At 34.9% G+C, this 24,592-nt stretch overlaps 1 protein-coding gene across 1 annotated transcript in view; it reads left to right on the top strand.

Annotated features, from left to right (window-relative positions):
• The window catches only part of MAGI2 (membrane associated guanylate kinase, WW and PDZ domain containing 2), a 1,350,333-nt gene that overhangs the window by 996,872 nt on the left and 328,869 nt on the right, over positions 1-24,592 (top strand). The window contains 1 exon segment of the mRNA XM_030307841.2: positions 22,187-22,244. Coding sequence (XP_030163701.2) covers positions 22,187-22,244 — 58 coding nt within the window.

The raw sequence follows: 24,592 nt of genomic DNA, 5'->3' as shown, positions 1-24,592 counted from the left end.
TTAGAAATTACCTGAAGCCAATGCCCAGGTGATGCTAGTCATGTCATCTTCATAGAGGAAAGATGGCATTATTATAAATTGAAACAGTAAATTTCTGTGCTACACCATATAATCTTTTCATGCTTTGTAGAGTTAAAACAAAAGAAATGAGACTCATTTAAGAATCTGATTATTTTGTCAGTGTCACAGAATGACATATTAATTGGGTAGTAAATTTGCGAAATGCTCTTATGAATGCAAACAAAATGTGTCTTTTGTAAATTAAGTGAAAAAACAGATGCCGATTTCTCACACAAAGTTCCTTTCTGATGCTGTCAGAGCAGTAGTTTTTGAGAGTTTTGGCAGATGGCATTACAATTCAAATAAAATGAAATAGACTTCCAAGTACATCCATATTTTCTTGTCACATAAATGCCAGAAGAATTTTTAGTTTCTAATGTTTCTGAGTGTCCTCATAAATATAACCTGTGTTATTGCATAAATACTGATGATTACATTATGACTCTGATGTTAGCTGAGATACTGTATGTTGATATCTTTCTGTACAACCAAAGCAGATATCCACTACATCTATTGCAGAACAAGGAAATGTAATATAACGGGCTTTAAAAATATTGAATTTGTACCCCTACTGAAGAATAAGGTGGACATTATTTCAGAGTTTTGGGGCATTTTTCATAAATGAGGGATGTATCCACATTCTCATACCAATATTCAAGACAGTGGGAATTCTAAGAAGGGACAGTCCAAAAAGGAATCCCCTCTTCAAAAGGATTCCAGCACTGCCACTCACAACCCTTGTCAAAATTAATTCTAGTTGTGACATTGGGCAAATTATTTAACTACTTAGCACACTAAAATAATCCCCTCCCCCACAGAGTTGCTTTGAGGATCAAATGAGAGGATTCACGTAAAGCACTCCGCACAGCACCCAATATATAGTATTGATCGATTATAGCTGAATTTGGTGTTTCCATGGTGCTAAATAACTGAAGTGAGGCAGGAAGGGGTATAATTTTGACCATGAAAAATTTAAAAGATAACCTCCTGGGTACATTGGGACAGGAACACAAATAGCATTTATTGAGATTAAATGCCTTTTTTTCATCATAGAATAAACTGCCCTCAGTAAGAAGAGTTGCCAGGTAAATATTGACTCATATTTTATGACAGAGCTCTAGGGAAACTTCCCTATAAAGCATCTGCTGTCCACTACAGTTCCTCCTATAAATAGTCATCCCTTCACTTGAACACCTGCCATACTTCTACCTTGACATTTCCCGATTTATAGAATTTCTCCTCACTTTATTGCGCTTCTCTTTAATGCACTTAGTGAGTTTTTTGCACAAATTGAAGGTTTGTGCACCCTTGCACTGAGGATCTGTTGGTGCCATTTTCCAAATGGCAAGTGCTCATTTTGTGTTTCTGTGTCACAACTTGGTAATTCCCACAATATTTCCAACATTTTCATTATTATTTTATTTGTTACGGTGATCTGTGATCAGTGATTATTACTGGGATGATAGCATTTTTAGAACTTTTTAATTAAGATATATACATCATTTTTTAGATGTAATGCTATTGCACATTTTAATAGACTACAGTATAACGTACTGCAACTTTTATATGCATTGGGAAACCAAAAAATTCATTTGTCTTATTTGCTTTATGGTGGTGGTCTGGAAAAAACCCACAATATCTCTAAAGTATACTGGTACAGTGAATCCCTTTACACAGAAATTTTTTTAAGTTTTTATGTTTTTATTCCAAGAGAGAGTGAAAAAGAGCCGGTGAGCTCAGAGAGAGAGGGAGAGAGAGAGAGAGAATGTGGAGCTCAATCTCATGAACTGTGAGACCATGACCTGAGCTGAAGTCAAGAGTCAGAAACTTAACCAACTGAGCCACCCAGAAAAATTTTAATCTCTAGCTATTAGCACAGTATTCAGTAAAACTTGAATAAATGAGTAGTGAGTTTTGTAATGTTCAAATAAAAAATAATCTGTGAATAAAATGAAATAAAAGGCATTGATCCATCTCTCTGTCCACTATGGTAAATATAAAGCCAATAGAAGAAATGGAAAGGAACCTAGTGATATCTGAAAATTTCTTTCATTCCTATGATTTTCTTAAGTATTTTATGATATTAGGCATCTTCACTTACAATGAATTCTATGTCTAACAAGAGTTTAAATATATCGCCCCTAGAAAGAGTTTGAGAGAAATTTGGGATCTGCCTCAATAAAAAATTGTGTCTAGGTCTCAAATATAAAAGAATAAATTTGGAAGTGTACAATGGTTTGCAAAATTGAACTAAGAAAATGTAAAAGTCTTGCACAGTGCTACTTCATCCATGTTATTGTAAAATGTAAAAAAATAATCGTATTAGTCTGCTTGTTAAAAGCAATGTCCATAAAGGGAAAATAAAAACTACTAAAACCAGTAGTTAGCAAAACCTGTTACCAAAACCAGTGTGACTAAAATTTTAGTGACTATTTTTCATATTCTTTACTAAAACATTTTCTTTAACCCATATGTGCTTCTCTAATACCTGTGTTGGGGTAACGAACTAGGTAGGAAGTTAGCTTTATGGGGCATGGCCAATATCAACTTTTTCTTCTGCCTTTCTGCCCTAACCCAGCACATCTGGAAATATTTGAAATATGGGGCAAACACTCTCACTACAAGAATACCTAACTAAAAATTGAATTAATACTTTGAAAAAAAAGAACATAACATAACATAACATAACATAACATAACATAACATAACATAGCATAATACAACTAAGATATTAATGTCATAGAAAGCCAAAATTTTTTGTGCTACCCAATCTGAGGGTGCTCTTCAAATGCAGGTATGAGACATTTTATCTTTCCTAGCATCACCATGGGTACAGGATCTCATCTATTCCTTTAACAAATGCCTGTGCTGAACATTTAATACTAGATTTGGGAAATACAAAGATGAGTAAGATATGCTGCCTGTCTTTAAAGTTTCTCACCATGAAGGAGGCAAAGCAGATGGTTATGACACAGTCTTTGGAACTCAATAGAAGTCCCTTTCCTCAATAGTATACCATATTCTTTCCCTCTCTTTGTTGCTTCTTTTTCTTCACTGCCCACGGAGTCTTTCTCAGTCTGTCTTGTGACATCTGGGCTTCCTGAGTTTTCCAGCCCTCCCCTCTCGCTGTGGAACACCCTACATCACAGCAGATTTAGGACTCATTTGTATCTCTATCAGGTTGCTGAGTATATAGTATGCTAATTTTTAATACCCATAAAGTAACTTTCGGGTTCTACGTCACCTTTTATTTATTTTCCAGTGGAAAAAAATCTTTCTTTTTCTAACACTGTAATTCTAAACCACAGATTTTATCGTTTACTTTTAAGTATTATCTCTGAGTGACAATAATTGATTGGTCTTTGAACAGAAATAGATTTTTCAATCACTTAAAATTTTACTAAAAGAAAATGTTGCCAGATCAAACAAAAAAGAATATTGTAATGAAAATATCATTCTTATCTTAATTATCATTGTTACTTCAAGGGCTGTATTTGTAGTACTGGTGTGATTTTTGATTTGTGAACTAAAGAAATAATTTTAAATATGCTTGTTACTTTGCTTTTTTCAGATAAAAAGCCAGAGCATAATATTTCCCTGTAATGGAGTCACTTACATGTATATTAAATAGAAAATTATAATCAGACATAATTGTATTGGTCTTCAGAAAATCTTCCTTATGAATTCTGGTGGCATCCCTTTGTACCAGAGTATCTTTTTTATAATCTAGGCCTCTCCTCACACAGCTGAAGCTTCACTCCCAAATGTTAGTCTACTTATTTTGAAGCCTTCAAGCCAAGTTCACACAGGAAGAATAGAATGAAAAGGATCTGCCTACTTAGTAATTTTCCAGTCCCCACTTTCCACACCCACTTTTATCATCTCTTTTCCACATTTCAGATAATTCTAGGAAACCTTCTTCTTCTTCCAGTAATGAGGCAAACCACTAATGATTTTTACCTGCCCACCCTCCAAGTATGGACCCTAAGTTCCCTCGGCACCCATTACTCCATCAGGTCCTACCATTGCTGCTTTTATAATTCCTGCTGTCAATGATGATGATGATGATGATGATGACAGAGCAGCAACAGCGGTAGTAGGAGTCATAGTAGTGTCTAACATTTAGTGAGTGCCAAGCATGTTAGCCAGCCTACATTTCTATTCTCTGTAACACAGTGCAGGATAAAAAAAACTGAGACTTATCCAAGGAAAGCCAAAATTCAAATCAAATTTGTTGCCAAAGCCTATAGTATCTCTGTCAAATATAGTTACTTAAATAAATACTTAATTTTGACTTAATGCTATTACAGCCAGGTTGGTATTTGTAAACTACAACTCATATGTAAGAAAACTTTATAGACTTTAATTTTATATAATTAATCATTTGCTTTGGACCTTTGGTTACTTTGATGGAGGATAAGAAAATTTGAATCTGCCAACTAAGGGCTTTTTTCTGCTGTTTTTTAAGTTGAAAACAGCCTTATTGAGGGTGGGGGATGGAGGAGGGTAATAGTGTGTCAATATTAAAGCTCAAATGCTGTATCAGATTTTTTCTGCAGTGGGTTTCTTCTCTCCTCCTACATGTAAGATGTATGTATAGTCGATGAGCAGGTATCCCTATGGTAATGAGGGTGGGTCTGGGGTCAGCCAGCTGTTCTTTGTCGTTGCTGTTGTGCTGCAGAATGGCTTATACCTGCTCACGTTATGATTCTTGCCCTTGACCAGAGTTGTAAGGACTCCGCATCCTGTGTCCTGTCTCCCAGGACTTTGCACCTCCAGTTTCTACTCCCATCCATGGCTTCCCATGGAAGTCAGACATCGATTCTTGACTCCTCCTCTTGATATCCCCACTTAAGCAGGCCTAAATTTCCTAAAATAAGTGAGTGCTTAAATAGAGGGAGAGTCACCCACAGAGCAATGTGAAAAAAAAGTGTGTTAACATGTTTTGAAAACTATTGTCGTTGGGGCACCTGGGTGGCTCAGTCAGTTGAGCATTCAACTCCGGTCACGATCTCGCAGTTCATGGGTTTGAGCCCAGTGTCAGTCTCTGTGCTGACAGCTCAGAGCCTGAAGCCTGCTTCGGATTCTGTGAGTCCCTCTCTCTCTGCTCCTCCCCCCCTTACACTCTGTCTCTCAAAAAAATAAAATAAAATAAATGTTAAAAAAAAAAAAACTATCATTGTTAATTATACTTCCAGTCTGGACTATACCCTGTGTGTATCAGAGCTGATACACATTTGCATTCTGAAAATGCAAACTTAGAGAAGAATCTGAGACTACATTAAAAATGGAGCCTAGGGGTGCCTAGGTGGCACAGCTGGTTAAGCGTCTGACTTCAGTGCAGGTCATGATCTCCTGGTTCATGTGTTTGATCCCCACGTAGGACGCTGTGTTGACAGCTCTGAGCCTGGGGCCTGCTTCTGATTCTGTGTCTCCCTCACTCTCTGTCCCTGCCCCGCTTTCTCTCTCTCTCTCTAAAAATAAACATTAAACAATTTTTTTTTTAAAAAAGAAAATGTAGCCTATAACCTTGACCCCTTTATCATATCAATTAATATTTCAGCTAGTGATGTTCTGTGTACAAATCAATATTTCCAGTGATTTTTGCCTCAAAAGGCCTTTACAAATAAAAATTATTGATTCCCTCTATTGGACCAGGTAACCCTCCCAAACAGTCTGTGTGCTTTGTCTGCACAGTGCCACTGCTGTGGAAAGTTTGGATTTCTACATGTCGACTCTCGCAAAGTTGCTGAATGCTACATCATATCACACTGTCACTGCTTGTATGATTTACACACAGTCTAGTTGTTACCACAGGTACACATCACAGCTCCGCTTGGGCCTTTAACATTTCCTGAAAGGCTGGCATGTAAGTTAGACACGCCTGCAGGGCAGCCTAATTTGTGGGAATGACTGGCTCTTACATGCCAGGTAACCCCAGCTCAGACGGACTCTGACAGCTTTATAAGAACAATATTTTTCACTGGGGTGAAGTGCTCTCCAAGATTTTCCCAGTGTTTTAGGCATTGGATACCTTGCAGACACATCAGGCATCGTGTTTCCTATTCCAGGTCTTTTCCTGCAGATAGCATTAGGAAATCCCACCCTCAGCTCTTTATGTTTTTCTGTTTCTTTCTACCATAATGCAAAGCAGTGATGCAGTACATGCTGTTAATTCCAAATCCTCTAATTTTTTTTTACATTACTACATCATACCTCACTACCATATTATTAATTTTATCAAAAAGGATTCTGGGTCTTATTAGGATGAGATTTCATTTCCCTATTCCTACATCTAATCCAGTCCTTCTGTCCTGGAACACTGCAGATATGGGACAGAGCTAAATAGGTGAACATTCATGTAAATCACAGTGACCATATCATTGGGAAAAATGTTTTGCCCTCTTTTGTGCTAGGAACTTACTAATGGAAAGCATCACTCTGTTTGTATGTGGAACAGGAAATTTAGGATTTGTATTAAAACTGCACCACTTCCCCCTTTCAGTAAAGCCCCATATTTGAAGCGAATGCTCATATTTGAAGGTAGATGCCAGCACAATCTATATTAATAGACACTTTGGTGCTTTTTTATACTGGCTGGTATTATGATGATTTAATTAATTGTAACGTAACTGAAGGTGTATTTGTCATATTTATACCATTCATCCACCTCAAATGTAAAGATGCTTATGTCCTGTGAAGTCACCATTCACTACACTATATTGCCAAGATGGGGTAGGGGGTGGAGACTATGATTCCAATATCTCTACCTAGGGATCTAGCTAAAATCATACAGACAGGAAATTATTTTGGAAGAGAACATTGGGACAATCCCACACACACACACATCTGGCTATATGAATATAATTTAATGTCTGCATGTGGACATTCCCATCATTAAATTTTAAAAGGCAGCAGTAACGCCTTAAATTAATACCAGGTAGGGAATCAGAAATCTCATTGTTACAGTTACACTCTGAATACTCAACCTCCTGTTTTCACGCTATGGGAAAAGCCTTTCCCTATCTTGTGTCTCAACTCTCACTACCTTTGACACCCTGTGATCTATCTGTGACAGGTACTGCTGACAAGCAGGTGTTTTCTCCACCCAGAACAAGTATAAAACAGAGCACTGTGAGCTTGGTCAGCCTGCTTATTCTGTTAATGTTTAAAAACATTCCATGACACAGGTGGAAAATACGGAAGCTATCCTCTTTTCCTTCCTCTCCCTGGAGACTGTTGACAATTGGTATTTTTATGGATTTTTTTTTCAGCGTCCTTTTCAAAAATGTCTATGAACTCCTTCTTTGTTCTGGCAGAAAGACCCAAAACTCAGTAGACCAGATAAAGTAGAGGCTCTATGACAACCCCACATCACCCCAATTTGATAGATGTCCAGCTTGCTTATTTATGAAGCATGCAAGTCTCTTAGGATCCATGAGTGTCATGGCAAAAGCAAAACTGATGTTACTATTTAATGGCATGCAGAAGTGTCATGGTGCTTCTCTGACCCAGCATTGTGGGCAGTGGCTCAGACGGCACCACTACAGAGAGCGAGCTCATCCTTCTGCACATTGGTTAGCAGCCCTAGATTTGTGCTCAGTCTGATCCATTTCACTGGTCTAAGTGGCATTTTAATTAAACAATGCTCTGAGGCTGCATATTAAATAGAAAATGAAATTAGGGCATATTCCTAAGTAGAATTCAGCTCATCTAATATAATAAACATAAGTAAATTTTAAATTTCATTTTTCCAAGCCCTTAACTGCACTGATGTTCAATATTTAGTTGTCCCCAGAGATTTTAAATAGTTAGAATTTTCTTGTATATATCAAGTTCATTCAATTTAAAAAGACTGCTTCACTAGAAAAATGACATCCATTGTGTGAATTCACCCCAAAATACCCAATTGACAAGTGTGTTGCTGACTTATTGCATTAGGTCTATTTAAATCAATTGTAATGAATTATACCCATGAAATGTAACAACCTGTGATTCCAAGCTCTTCAAAAATTACCTGAGGGTTTAGGTAGAGTAAAATATACATACACTTCTCCTGGTAGCGTATACCATAAATTATAATGAATTAATAATTAGTGAAAGTATTTGTTTACAGACTGGCTCTGACCAAAATTGTCAGTTCCATGGATATTGAGACTTATTCCTATACCTTCCAGCTTAGTCCACTGCTTCCCTCAAAGTAGATGAGCAATAAATATTTCTTGAATGAAAAAGGGCCTCAGAAAATGTTACATTATGAGAGCTGTGTTAAAGTCATCAACAGTTAATTGCAAATTTCACTTGGACTAACACATCCAGATCTTATCAAGAACACTTTGAACCACAAAACCATTGAACATTCCATTGAAAGTGTTATTTCAGGGACATAAAAAGAAAACAGCAATCATAACTATCACCAAAACCATGGTAAAATGTGGCCATTTCTCTGAGCTATTTTTTTCCTACATCTTTAAAATCTTCACTGATAAGGTAAAGTGAAGAATTAAAGCAAAATTTTTTATTTATTTTTTCTTTCTCATAACCTATCCCGGTCTTTATCTTGGCTCCCTGGAAGATGGTGGCTAAACAATTCCTAAAGCCCTCATTATCTGTCAATGTTCAGTCTGAGTCAAAATTAAAATATAGACTGTTCTAGCATGGGAGAGCATGCTACGAGCTAGTTAACTTCCAGACCTCTCACCTGTCTGCACTCCCCAGTTGGAGCTGTGTAATCCACTCAGCAGCCTGTAGAATAGACTGATCCCCCTTTAGGGGAAAATTTGACTACTAAGGAGACAGAAGGCCATCAGTCTCCAGTCTCCTGCTCTGGGCCCGACCTCTTCCCTAAGTTTTCCCTCTTAGAAGCTTTACAGGCGAAGATTCATGTATTACTTCATCTCTAAATAAGACCTTGCATCCTGAAGCCAAAATGCCATTCCTGGTCCCACACAGGTGGCAGAACTCTGATAGACCCTCCCTAAAGAGATACCTGCTTTGAATTACCAGGCTTTTGTAAGTTTCCTGCTGTAATAACTTTATGCCTTACATTCCATTGAAAGCCAAATGCCCAGTATCTACAATAGTTCTGAGATTGTTGTGTTTACTTAGAAAGGCAGATTCTCATAATGAATGGAGTCCACCTCTGCAGCCTCCATAATGCCCAAAGAACCTATCAGCTCTCTAAGGTCACTATCAGCTTAAGAACAAGTGTCAGTCAGAGAGAATTTCATCAAACTTATCCTTTCTAGGGACCTGTGCCTCCTCTCTGAATTATTAAATTCTAGTCTGGCCTTAGGTCTAAATCACTAAAATTAATGTTTGCCCCACCCCCAAACCCTTGAAACTTTTGTTATTGCAACTTTTTGTTCAAGAGGATCCTAAATGCCAGACCCACAGGGCTTCCCAGTGTAAAAGTACTACAGTTCCCAGTGTAAAAGAACTAATGTAAATTAACCCCAAGCTTCAGAAACCAGTATCCTGAACTGCACTGTCAGGAAAGCCTACCAAAATTGTGCAGCATTATAAATACAGTTATTCTCCAACCTCAGTGATATTTCCTCAATGCTTTTATCTTCTGAGTCTTTGTATAATGAAACCCTGACCCCCAAATCTGTAATTTCTCTAATACTTGCCTTTTTCTTATCCTGAGTGGTTAGCAATTTCATATACAGTTAGGTTCATTTTCTTTTGTTTATATTCAATTTTAGGGTATTTTTTTTCCATCTTATTTTATTCAGTTTTGTTTTTTCAAATAGAAGCACATTGATGAGGTTTGTAAAGAAGTACAAAGAAGCCTCCTTTCCTATCCCTTTGACTTTATTGTTCAGGCCCACCTCCTTTAATTAAGCAGTTTCTTTAGTTTCCGGCTCTTTTTTGTATACCTTTTTTTTTTCCAAGAATGAGCATAGGAAGGTTTTCGTTTAGCAATCTCTCCCACAAATCACTATATCAGATCATAGAGATTTTTCCCATAGGTTTTGCAGCTCCGTGTGCATATGCTGTGTTTATTTAAACTGTTATCCCTGATTGGATATTGAGGTTGTTTCCATGGTTTGCTAGTAAAACAGTACTGCAGTGAATAACCTTGTATGTTTCTGAGGTTTTTAATATTGTTAAAGATGAAACTTTAGAGAAATTTCTTAGAGGAATGACTGCTGTTGGATCGAAAGGTAATGTGTCCATTTTATGCCAAATTCCCCTCAAGAGAGGTTGTGTTCATATTGACCAGCTATCAGCAAGATATGAGGGAGACCAGTTCTTCCACAACCCTGCCAAAAGGGTGTGTCCTCGAGTTTTTTTTTTTTAATGTTTATTTATTTATTTTGTGAGAGAGAGTGTGACCAGGGGGAGGGGCAGAAGAGAGGGAGAGAGAGAAAATCCCACAAGGGGCTCAATCTCACCAACTGTGAGATCATGACCTGAGCCAAAATCCAGAGTAGGAGCTTAACCGACTGAGCCACCCAGATACCCCTGACCTCAAGCTTTTGAATTTTTGCCAATCTGATAGGTAAGCAGTGGTATCTCAATATAGTGTTAATTTGCAGTTCTCTTGTGATGAAGGAATTGGGCATCTTTTCACATGTGACGACGTGTGAATACTTTTTGTAAACTGTCTATTCCTACCTCTTGTACATTTTTGTATCAAGTTTTTAGTCTCTTTTTTCTTTTTTTCCCTTCACTTTTTAAAAGTTTTTGTGTGAAGGAGAGCAGCCTTTTATCATTGATAGATGTTACACATCTTTTTGTCTCAGTTTGTCATGTATCTTTTAATGTTGACTTTGGTGTTTTGGAGTGTACAAAGATTCTTGTTCACTTCTATGTAGTCAAATTTGTCAAGTTTGAGTCATAAGAAAGCCTTTTCTCACACCCAGTTTATAAAGGAATTTATCTCTAATATTCATATTGTTTCATTTGTTTCTTCTCCATTTAGAGTTTAGTATTGTACATTGACTAAAACCTGTCTATTTAAGCTTCTCTATCTTTATTGGGGCCAATCATGATAAATTATATTTTCCTAAGAAATTATCCATTTCATTTAGATTTTTGATTTTGTTAGCATATGTTTGTGCAACATATTCTACAATTTTTATGATTGCTTCCCTTTTTTTCTTTCTTACGTTGTTATATGTGACATCATTTTTTAATCTTAAATTAGTATTTATTTTGCTAATTTTTAAAATGAAATAGGGGCGCCTGGGTGGCTCAGTTGGTTAAGCATCTGACTTCACCTCAGGTCATGATCTTGTAGTTCATGAGTTTGAGCCCCCTGTGGGGCTCTGTGCTGACAGCTCAGAGCCTGGAGTCTGCTTTGGAATCTGTGACTTCCTCTCTCTCTGCCCCTCCCCTGCTCTTGCTCTGTCTCTCTCTGTCTCTCAAAAAATAAATAAATGTTAAAAAAAATTTTTAATAAAAAAATAGGGGTCCCTGGGTGGCTCAGTTGGTTAAGCATTCGACTTTGGCTCAGGTCATGATCTCACAGGCCGTGAGTTTGAGCCCCACGTCAGGCTCTGTACTGACAGCTCAGAGCCTGGAGCCTGCTTCAGATTCTGTATCTCCCTCTCTCTCTGCCCCTACCCCGCTCACACTCTGTCTCTCTCTCTCTCTTTCTCAAAAATAAATAACCATTAAAAGAAAATTTTATTTTAAATAAAATGAAACATTTTGATTAGTGTTACTATTTTTCAGTTATCTACCATATGACTTTTTTCTTTTATCATTTGTATTCCTTTTTGTTTTTGGGTTTTTTGGGGGGAGGAATCCCTTTGTTATTTCTTTTCTATATATATATATATATATATATATATATATATACACACATATATATATGGCATAAAATGTATATATATGACATACAATTTTCTCTGATCAATTTTAATTATACCCAACAGATTTTGCTACTTAGTGTTTTCTCGTTTCTTCTAGAAATTCTGCAATTTCAGTTTACATTTTCTTTTTGACACAAAAGTTGTTTATTTAGAGTTTTTAATATCTAGACAAGAATTCTTTTGATTATGGTTTTATTATTAATGTCTATATTTTATTACCTTATGGTCAGAGATTCCTGTTTGTGTTATTTCTGCTTTGTAGAATTTATTAAAACTTTTGTAATATATAAACAATTTTGAAGAATGTTCAGTGAGTACTTGAGAAGAATATATATTCTCTATTACTGAGGTATAAAACTAGAAAAAGAAATAGGAAGGGAGAACTATAAGATTTGTCTAATTAATTATACTCTATTTAATTGCTCTATATCTGTCATTTTGTCAACTTGATCTATCTTAGACTGAGAGCTGTCTTAAATATTTGTCATTAATGTATTTCTATTTCTTCTTGCAGCTCCTGTAGTTACTGTTTTATAAAAGTAGTTTGTATTATTTATCATACAGATATTTACTATTATATCTTCATTATAAATTGCGACCTTTATTGTTATAAAGTAATGTTCCTTATTCTGGTTAATGCTCTTAACTTGAACTCTAAATCTGATAGCAAGACTATAATCCTGCTGTTTTCTTTTTTTCTATCTGTCTGGTATATCTTTGCCCAAGTCTTTATGTTTAGCTTTTTTGAGTTACTTTATTTAAATGTGCCTATTCTTTACAGCATAGAGTGGTTTTTTTCTTTATGAGCTAATCAGAAAATCTTGAGAAAAATAAACTGCGTTCATTTCTATGTTTTAATGGTCATATTATTTTATGTTATATTTATTGACCATATCATGTTCTATTGATTGTGGCCCTTTCTCTGTGTGGTCTGTTTTCTTTGGGGTTTTGTTTGTTTTGATAGTTAGAATAGTCTGTATTTGTGTTGTAATATTTACCTTTATTCTGATACCTTTTTATAAGGCCCTGTTCACTTGCTAGCTTTAAGTGATACTCTGGCTCTCACCTTGTAACAAAGCAACAATTAATCCTTGTTCCCACCCTTTGTCCTACACTTATATCTACAATTAACTGTATAATGATTACTATCATTCTTTTTCTCCAGTCATTTCTAGGTTGAATTAAGGTTGGTTTAATTAAGTAGTACTTCAGGAAGGTTTCTTGGATACAGTATTCCCCAAGTTCTTGCATATTTTAAACTCATGTGTGTGTGCGTGTGTGTGTGTGTGTGTGTGTGTGTGTGTATGTGTGTGTGTGTGTGTGTGTGTGTGTGTATTTGAAAGATAAGTTGGCTGGATATAAAATTGGCTCACCGTTTCTTTGAGATTCTTTACAATGCTACTTCACTGTTGTCTATGCATGTTGTTCCTGAAATGTGATATCAACTTGATATTTTTTTCCCATTGTAAGGAACTTATATTTTACCCAGTTTTTCCTTGACTTTTTTTAAGTCATTAGACTTAACTGGTATATATCTTGAAATTGACTGTTCTGGGACAATGTTCCAAATACATGGGGAGACATTTCAGCATACATAGTTATTTTATTTTTGGATTATAGTTTCAAGTATTAGTTCTATTGTTTTCTTCATTCATTCCACTTATACATGTACTGGATCATCTTTATCTTTTATATTAATGACTATTTTTTGATTCTTTTCACCTTTTGTTTGTTTCATTTTGTTCTCTTGAGTATTGTCATGTTTTTTTCTTAATGATGCCTATTATATTTTCAATTGAATCTATTTCCTCTTGGACAGCTCATAATTTAGTTTCAATTTAAAGAATTTTTTTTAATGTATTTTCTCATTTTGGTCAACTCTACTATCTTTCTGATTTTTATCTACTCAGAGCTTTTAAAATTTTTATTCAAAAAGTTGTTCTATGTATATAAATACTTGTTTCAAAATATCTTGAGATTTCAATACACTTTTCTCATTTGGGTTTTTGTTTTAATTTTCTTCTGAGGGAGGATAGCAAACTATCATTAGCTGCATCATTTTAACTCTTCTTTCTTATTTTGTAATGTATGAATGCTATCTGCTATTTTCTATTGATTTTGAACTTTTTTATTCATAGACCAGCAGTAACAGTTTTATATAAGCATTAAGTTTTATATAAGCATACTGCATTCTTAGTTCAGGAGCACCCTCTTCTGTTTCTTTTGTGAAGTACTGATTCTTTAGTGAAAGACTTTTTGCAGAGGGAGTAGTTGGTATGTCTTATGATCCTAGAATTCTGTTTTGTTTCTGTGATGCATAATTTCTACTTCATGCTTTTTCTATCAAAACCAAATTTCTACGGGTCGTTTCCTCCATTGATATTAGCTCTCTCCTCTTCTTTTGTTGTTTTTTGTAATTTTTTTAATGTTTATTTATTTTTGAGACAGAGAGGGAGAGAGAGAGAGAGACAGACAGACAGACAGACAGAGACAGAGCACAACTAGAAGGGCAGAGAAAGAGGGAGACACAGAATCTGAAGTGGGATCCAGGCTGTGAGCTGTCAGCCCAGAGCTCGACTCTGGCCTTGAACTCACAAACCAGGAGATCATGACCTAAGCAGAAGTCTGACAATTAAACCACTGAGCCACCCAGGCACCCAGCTCCCTCTTCTACTTAAGCAGTGCCTTCCTAAGACTCCACTTCTCATTCTTCTCATTTCCAAACTCCCTGCACTTAATTCCCCAGAAGCTATATTCTGATCAACAGGTCTGCTATCAGCATTTCACCACTCCAGATGGGAATTTATCTTTCTGAGGGTGATTTTGCCTTTTTGTTTTCACTCATGGCTCCTGGAGTGCTCTCCTTTTTACTGCACACTATCCACCTTTCTGATCTGGAATGGGCTTCTGAGCTGACTCTGCTGGTTTGAGGCATTTAAATCTCTACTTACATATAACTTTTGAGTTTACAGTGTTTTCTTTCTTCTAATTATGTTGTAGATATGCATTATGGGTGGTTTTATTGCTCTCTTAGTGGATATTTATGGCTTTTCAGGGTAAGCAGAGAGGTTAAAATTTACATGTCAGCCTTTACACTATAGAAGCCCAGTATCCTTCCATAAATAATTTTAAGTGGATGATGATGATAAATAGATAGATCGATGAATGGATTAACATAGACTTACAGAGGTTAAGAGGAAACTGGAGATGTATATTTCAAATCTTCAGCATATATTTGCTTCCTGAATCTTACTTTATAGCCAGACCTTCTCCAAAGCTCTAGGAATATAGAGAAAAACAGTAGGTTCATCACGTTATGAAGTTCAAATGAATTTTGCAAACTTAAACCAAGTATGACTATTTCTGAGTCTTTACCAGACAATATCCTTTTTTTGTGCCATGCCTTTGAGCCTCCACTCCTTATCACTATCTCAAATAGATTACAGTACTCTGCCATCTTTAAGTTAGAATTGCAAAAGTTCGCATCTGTATTTGCTAACTTTTTTCCAGGCAGAAAATGGCCCCTGAATGATCAAAATTTTATTGAGTGCACATTTCTTCATACATCAATATTAAATGAATTTTTTTAAAAACCAGAATGTATTCAGAATTTACTTTTATAATTACAAATGCATTTTTGAATACAGGAAGAGACAAAAATATAATAAAGTTTATTAATAAGAAAAATTCATCTTTTGTATATTTTATTCTGGCATAGTATCCTTCTCTTCCTTTTTTTTTCTCTTTAATTCTAAAAATGTATTTCTTATAAAAACTCATGCTGAGGACTCTTGTTTAAACTCACTTACACTCCTAATAATTACTAAAACCCCTAAGAACTACTTGGAAGCAAGTTACATCACTTTTCCAGAAAAAATTTAATATCATTCCTAATTTGTATACTATGTATACAGAAAAAATGTAATAAAGATTGGAGGAAGGGGCTTAGTCGGTTAAGCATCTGACTCTTGATTTCAGTTTAAGTCATGATTTCATACTTCATGGGATCAAGCCCTGCATTGGTCTCTGTGCTGACAGTATGGAGCCTGCTTGGGATTCTCTCTCTTCCTCTCTCTCTCTGCCCCTGCCCTGCTCATTCTCTCTCTCTCTAAAAATAAATAAGTAAATTTTTTAAAAAAGACTGGAGGAAAATATTTTAACATTAGTATTGGGTATTACCACATTGTTTGCTACGCACTGTATTATTTGAACTAAGGAAACTTTGTATGTTTCTTATGTTCTGTTGTAATGTTATTACCTCTAAAACACAACAGCAAGAGCCTAAATTTAAAAAAAAAGTTAGTCCGAAATGTAATATAGGGTTAATAGAGATAGTTTCCCATTCTGGTCCTTTTCCTTGTTTCCAGTAATTTATTACTTTCTAAATTTGTCTGCCTTTCTGGCTTTGGAGAGAATTTTAAGCTACCCAGAAGGATGGGCCTCCATACAACCTTGTATGAATTAACATAACCATGTTGTGGCTCATACAGGACAGTGACCCCAGAAAAGGAACAAAGCCTGACTCCAGATTTTAAACTCATATTATTCAATCTGTATGTTCTAAGATTCAAGATGCAGTAACACTTCAACATAAATGTATTTACCTTGTTTCTCCAATGAGCAGAAAGATAGGCAACAGAAAAAAAAGGTAAAATAACAAAATTGAAAGTCTCTTTGAATTGTCTATTGAAAGAAATCAACATATTATAAAAGAATATAAATACAAAATCCTACATTTTTATTTTGTATAAAAAATTAACATCATTATCAGATTGAACATTAATGAAGTGTGGGTAGAGGTCCTCTGATAGTGAGAGTTGTAAAATAGCTTTTTTCGGTGTTTTTATCTAGAAGGTATTTTAGATTTCCAAAATTTGCCAAAAATACTATAATGTTTCCATGTATCTCTCACCTAGCTTTCCCCTAATGTTAACATCTTTCAGGAGTATAATTACTGAAGCCAGGAAATTAACATTAATGTAGACTATCAACTAATCTACAAATCTTACTTGAATTTTACCAGTCATCCCACTAATGTCCTTTTTCTGGTCTGGGACCCAATCCTACAATCCATTTAGTTTCCCTGTCTCAATAGTTTCCTTCACACTGTGACAGAACCTCAATCTATTTCTCTGTTTCATGACCTTGACACATTTGAAGAGTATTGACTGGTTATTTTATAGGGTGTCTCTCTATTTGATTTTGCCAGATGTGGCTTTGTATCTACCAAAAGGGCACAGGCCACAGCCATACCCTATTATTTTGTGAGTGGATTCTTCACCTGAGGGCAACCATTACATTGATCTTCCAAGTCAAGTCACTTGAATCTATTTTGAAGAAAATGAGCAGGATTCATGAATCCTTTGGGAGATAGGTCACAGAATTGAAAAACCCAGAGATCAAGTAGTGATAGCAGTGCTTGAGATTAAAAAATAACATAGAGTCAAGTATGGGGTGACCTTTCCAGGACATATGCAAGATGAGCCAGAGAAGTAGACAGTAGAAAAGAAAGAAGGAGATGTACACAGTGGAATTGGAACTGAAAGAAAGAAAGAGAGACATAGAGAAAAGAGGCACAGTTTAAAAGACAAAGTGAGTGAGACAAACAGGACCTTTCTGAGATACCCTAAGGTTTTATATCCTAGCTAGCTTTTTTACATCTGTCCAGTATTCGAGTCCCATTTCCAAAAGAAATACTGTCCTTGGATTCTACAAGTTTCCCAGTTGCAGCCTGAAAACTGCTTCTTGTGTGCTAGCATAAAGGAGTCTTGGTTTTTTGGCAATGAAAATGGACATAACAAATAAATATAAACAAATAAATAAATTGGAGTAAAACAAATAAGCAAAAAATATATATCATGGTGGCTATGGCAGAATCCAGGCATAACTGGATGCCCCTTTCATCTTTTGATCTTCTTACAGGCTAGACTTACTACGTTAATGTAGACCTTAACACAGACTTTTGCAGAGTGGATCATGATACGAATATCTAGTCACTGAATTTGCTCCATGGTTCCATGGCCTGAGGAAAATCTCAATTAAAACAGTTTTTAATGCAGCATTAACCTTGTTGATCTCAAGTGTTTATTTTCCCTTGTTTCATTGTATATGTTATGCTTTCATTAGTGTGACCTTAATCATTCTCAAATGTGTCGGGTATTGTTGAATACAGTACTCTAAATAACCCAAGACCCAAGAGCTCCAAGCTACATGCTTGCCTAATTGGGCAAACAGTACAAAATTGGAAATTCTTTTTCTCAATCATTAGCATAATTTTAAAGAGAAGCAATTCATTTTTAAAAACTAATTCACAAGTCCAAATAGCTCATTTTCACAGTGAAAGATGATTCTTAACTTTAACTTTTCATCATCTATATATATACTATTCAGCTTATAATCCTAAAAAGTTTATTTTATGAGTTGTCTTTTTATGAGTGAAGAAAAACTTGTGTTTTTTCATTGACATTCTAGCCTAGACCTTTCTTTACTACTCAAGCAAATGTCATTAAGGGGAATGTACACATACATACATGTGCATACACACATGCACACACACACACTCATATACACACATACAGAGCATTTAAACATTGGTTGTAGATTTTTATACCCATTGTGCCACGTTTACATATGAACTGATGAATATATCTATTACTGAACCCCTTGTAGATATTTAAAATAAAATGAATAATAGCTTTTATAACAGAGGGTTAGTGTATCATCTTGTCTCAAAATAAGTAAATGAAAAATTAATAAATTAATTAAAATGCAGGCTCTGGATTGGGACATAGGAGTTTAAAACTTGAACAATTAACTGTCAGAATCTTTTGGTATCTTCATTTCCTCATCTTGTAATTGAGTGTGATAATAATGTACCTTACAAGTTAATTTTGAGGATTAAGTTATTTGTTTTTTATAATGTACATAAACAATGCCTAGCACATAGCATTTAGCTCTCATTATGTTTTTTTTATCTCTTCTCACCTTGGGTAAAATGTGGTAAAAAATATATTTTAAAAAAATGAGATTATAATTCATTTATCTGGAATAAAATGTTTAATAAAAATTACTTCCTCCCCCCAAAAAAATTGTGAGTCAAGAATCACTAATAATGAAAATACTTCAATTTTTAGAGTATAAATATTTGTAATATATAATTTTGTTTTTGAACAAATTAATAATTTATTTAGGAAATGTAGAACACTCAAGCAAACAAACAAAATACATTGATATGTTAGGCAAAGCAAATCAGATTCCCCGTAAATTCTGATGAATACTTCATGATGGCAAGTGACGCAGGATACTCAATAAATAGTTTCCAGAACCTTTTGCATTGCAAATCTACAAAGATAAGGAATCAATTAACTCTGTACTTTGGGGATGCATTGCTTAGAATTAGTAACTTACTCAAAGAATGAGTCAAAGATAAGGAATAAGTGAAGAAACAGTTTACATTATAAAATATAATTTTAAAAATTCGACCATCATGTTTCCATATAACAATACCATTAAGACACAAGACTAGTATCCATAAAATTAAGCATGTTAGCTGTTTACTTTATATATTATTGAATGTGATTACTTTACATATTATTGTATTCATGAGATGATAAACCTATTATAAATATGAATCCATGTATTCAGCCATATTAATAAATTGTCATAATATCAGTTGCTATCCTCTGTATATTCTTTTACTTTTGCTGCTTGTCAAGGGCGCCCAGTAGATATCTGTCAAACAGATTCTTCTTTTTAATAGGCAAATTCTCCAATAGCTAGGGGGATTTGGTGAAAACCATCTGGACTGTTATTGTCCTTAATCTAAATTAAGTGTGTTTATGCTGTGCTAAACAGAGTGTCTAAATTGATATCTAAATTGGTTAAGATCACTGGAAGCAGAATACAAGGATTTTCAATTCTGAGTTCTTTAGGATAAATGAGTTAACACATGGTAAGTCCATCAGTACCTTGATCGTAGTGAATATTCAGTAATGCTATCATGATCATTTTGAAAAAAAATTTCTTAAGGTACTCCACAATTTAGTGTTATATATTCATTCAGATATGACTAATCTAAGAGATATAAATAAAGCATAGCTTAGACTTTATGTTAAAACAAGGTAAAGAAACACTAGAAAAATATCTTCAGTATTTAAGTAGGCTCCAATGACAAAACCTAAGTGAAAACGCTGAGAAATTTACCGAATAAAATTTAAAACATCTATGTGTAAAAGAAAATGTTCAAAATTAAATCTAAACAAACTCAAAAACACATATGCAACATGTGACAAAGGATTAATATCCTTAATACATAAAGAACTCTTAGGGATTGACTTTTAAAAATGAGAAATGTACAAAAGAAAACACAATTGCCTGAGTATAAACCTACAAAAACTGTTCTAACTAGCTAGCAACCCAAGGAAGGTAACTTAAACCAACCACAAGTTGCCATTTTAAAATCAGTGTGGTTGGTTTTTAAAATAATGATACACAATACTTTATCTGAATATTCAAAAATTCAAAAGCTCTTAAAACTGTCTTTTGTAACTCATTTGGCAGCAAAATGTGACCTGACCTAGACACTCTGGAAACAAAACAGTGCTCACTGATATGAAGTAGTCCTTATGTGTGCCTCTTGGTACAGATCACATAATTTTGGCTGCATAAATGCTCATGTATTTGATTAAAAACTGCTTCCCCAGACTCTGCTTGGAGTATTATGGGACAGAAGACATTTGCATCGTGTTAACTTCTGAAAATCAGAAAACTTCTTAATTCTAAAACCTAACTGTCCATAAAAGTTTTGGATGAAGAATCATGGACCTGCATTTGATTCGATAGTACTGAAAAACAAAATTATTCATACACCCCTAGTGAGATTATAAATTGTTCTATCTTGTGAGTAGCACAGTGCTAATCTGTCAATTCAGATCAAAGACCATAAAAGGTTAGATGCCCTTTAATCCAAAATTCCACCTATAGGAATTTATTATGACTAAGTTACCGGGAAAATGATGGAAGACTTAGGTTTAGTGAGTCCAACACAGGTGACATATAACAGGTAAAAACCGGAAAGTCCCAAATGTTCAATAACAGAAGAGGTAGTGTTGTACAGACTCTAGCCATACTGCAGACCACCACCTGCCACTAAAAGTGGCATTCTGCAGTAATGCTCATTCACATTGAAGATGCCCTTGATACTCTGTCAAGTAGAAATAACAGGCTATGAAAATGATGTGCACTCTGTGATCTGATCTCTGAAAAAATGAGTCACAAATACCTATGTATGAAAATAGTTAAAGGATATCCACCAAAATATTAGCAGTGATTATCTCTGGATGGCAACACTGCAGATAATTCTAATTTTCTGTCTATAACTGTGCCTTGCCTATAGTGAACATGTGTTATTACTGTAATAATAAAACTTTTAAATTTCATTTAAACATATCATTGAAAGCATGCCAATATATCTTCCTTAGCTTCTAGGTGCTATGCATGTATAATTAATATCTACAAAGAAAAATATAATACTCTTCATATTTATAGGTGTTAATAATCATAAAGGCTCCAATGTATTTGGAAAACAGTATCATAAAATAAATCTTGTTTTCAAATAGCATGTTTTTGCCTATAGAAGCATGTACAGTATTATTGATATTTTTAAATGTGTGTATTAAAATTAACCATGAAGAATAGAAAATATGAATCATATTGCCAAGGAAAGTGGGTTCAAAATTTTAGACTTTGAAAACCATGCCCAGAGAGTATATTGGCAGCATTCAAAATCTGGCCTGTGTGGAGAGAACAGCCAGCTAACCATCTTGAATTGTGGAATGTCAACTGAGAACTTATAATGCCTTTGTTTCAGTCATCGGAAACTATTTGCTATCCTCAGAAAGGTATTTTGAAAATATGATCTTTATCCTGAAATGCTCCTTTTAACAATACAAATAAATAAGAAAATGGTATGCACTGTCAGGAAAGCAATTTGCCTTCTGTATTGCCCTGAGTGGTGATAACGTGATGACGTGCCATCCTACTGCTTGGCGTGGCATCAACAGCTAGCCCCAGCAGTATATCTGCAGAGAAGAGAGCTCTGTGTTTTAACTGCCAATTTTCAAGTCATTGCTTCTTATAGTTCATACAATACGTGTCAGAATGTTAGTGCTGACTCTGAATGCTTTCCTCCACTTTGGTAGACTGCTTCTGCAATACGTGAACAATTAAATTATATTACTTTTTATTAGAAATTGTGATATCTGTTGCTTATTTACTGAAAGAAATAACTCTTTATTTTTCAGAGCTTCCATATGGCTGGGAAAAAATTGATGATCCCATATATGGCACTTATTATGTTGAGTAAGTCTTTAAGTTTGCTATTAACTTGTTATTAACATGTTGTGAAATTGTGTTAGTATTTCATTTCTTGAGCATGTGTGGCTAACAGCCCTTTTGTTTCTCTTTCATCTTACTTTGAAATATCCACAAAGAGTCAAGCATCACCAGCTAGCTGTATTTTCCTTCTCCAGCTGGCTAATTTGTCATTCTTTTCCTTTGACTCATGATTCTGAAACACCAATTGGAAAAGTGTTTCACACTGTCCTCTAAGTGAGTGATAATTAAAGTTATCAAAGTAAGTGCCCTTCATTTTGCAATCAAAATGTTGGGAGCTGGTTAGTTGTGCAAAAGAGATTTTCTATTAAAATAGATTTTGAAACCAATTAAATAAAGCAGCCGTATTTTCCAGCTGAAGGATGAAATAAAATTTAGAATTTTTTTTTCTCTTTTAAGGCCCCATTTCCAATTAATATTATTCTTTCTGCAGATTGGACTTTTATGTTGTCTAATGGAGGTTGCATTGCTTTAATGTATAGTGTATGTACATGTATAATGTAATGTATATGTATGGTATAATATGAGTTACCCCCTCCATACATCGTTTTATTTCAAATAAAGCCCCTATTAGGACTTTATATATATTAAGGAAAATCAAGTAATATTCATAACTTCCAAAAGTTAAATATGCAACTTACTTTTCTAGAACCCCCTCTTCTGGTAGAGAATTTTTTTATTCTTTCTAGTGTGTAACGTTTATGTTCTTGGGTGAATAGCAAAGCCTACATGTTGCTTATGAGAAGTTTACTACCCAAGAGATGCAAGGACTGAAAAACTAGAGGTGTTCACATTATTTATCAAGATCTAACTCTGTTTTCTCTAATCACATTCTTTTTAACAATAATAATCTAGATGGTGAAGGGTTAGTGATCAATGGCATTATTGCTAAATTGTTTTGGTAATAATATTCAGTTACTAAGCTTTTACTAAGTGTCAAGCCCTTCTTTGTGCTGGGGAGGTGATGATGAGTAAGATCTGTGAGCTTCCTGCCCTTGAGTATCTCCTTCATCTTCATCTAGAAAACCCCCAAATTTGGCATCACTGTCAGTCATTTCAAGTCAAGATGAATTCACCTCATTTACCACGTGCGATTTTCTTACATAATATCTAGTGCTCTAATGTCAGGGGATACTCAATAGATGCAAAAAGTAAAGTGAATTCCTGGAGGTATCACTAATTGCAAAAATAAAGGGACATCACTTGCGTATACTTATAAGCCTCCCCCTTAGTTCTACTATATTGTTAATCAATTAAGATACACATATTTTAATAATAATATAGCTGCAGCTTCTGGATTAATTTATCAACATTATAGTCTCCAATAAATGCTAGCTGGTCTTAATTCACTAAATCATGCTGTACTATGCCTAAGACTATTACATCTGAAATCCAAGATAACTCCATGTAAGGAAAGAAAACTGAGGTATGTGACAAACCAGATCTCATGTTTAATACACTTCCTTACAGAATTCATTGAATAAGAATTTTTTTCTTTAGTCCAAATATTAGCAAACTCCAGTAAGAACCAGATAGCAATTTTTTTTTTTTTTTTGCGGGGGGGCATATGACTTCTGTCATAACTATTCTGCTCTGCCACTGTCGCTTGAATGCAACCATAGGCAACACTTAAATGAAGGGGCATAGCTATCATCCAATAAAACTTTATTTACAAAAATAGGCAGCTGGCCAAATTTGTCCTGCTGGACATAGTTTGCTAGCCCCCACCCTGTTCTAATTCTTCAGGTTGTTCTCCCATGCCTTCAACTGCTTGCAAGCTGGCTTCAATGTGGAAAATAATACTTAACTCAAACTTTTCTTCCCTGTCTTGTCTGTCATAGAGGTGAGACACCCAACACATCAGAAAGTAATGCTTCCTACCTTCTTAATCATTGAAGTTCGTGTTGTTCAAGTAAAGATCTGCTGTGGTAGACCCCTTGTAATTAATTATTGAATTGGACACTAGCTGTAACCCTAAAAGACAATTGTCCTAATTATCTTTATACTCCAAATGATTGTCTTTTCTTATTTGCTTTTGCTTAAATTATATTTCTGTCTCTATGTCTCCACTTAATTTTTCATGTATCACCACCATAGTCAGAAAATTATTCATAATTTACCCTGTCACATCTTATATCATTAGATGAGACCACCATATTTAGTAGTTTTAGATTTCAAGTGAATGTGACATCATACACACAGGTCTTAGTGAGTCAGATTGTTTTAACTTCCTTTAGGTTGCATCCAGTTCTACCACTTGTCATGGCTTTTTCCTCATTACATGATTCCGTGACACATAACCAACACCAATTAGT

Source organism: Lynx canadensis, chromosome A2 (assembly GCF_007474595.2).
Source record: "Lynx canadensis isolate LIC74 chromosome A2, mLynCan4.pri.v2, whole genome shotgun sequence".
In the NCBI taxonomy this organism is placed as follows: domain Eukaryota; kingdom Metazoa; phylum Chordata; class Mammalia; order Carnivora; family Felidae; genus Lynx; species Lynx canadensis.
This window is presented reverse-complemented; position numbering and strand designations above follow the sequence as displayed.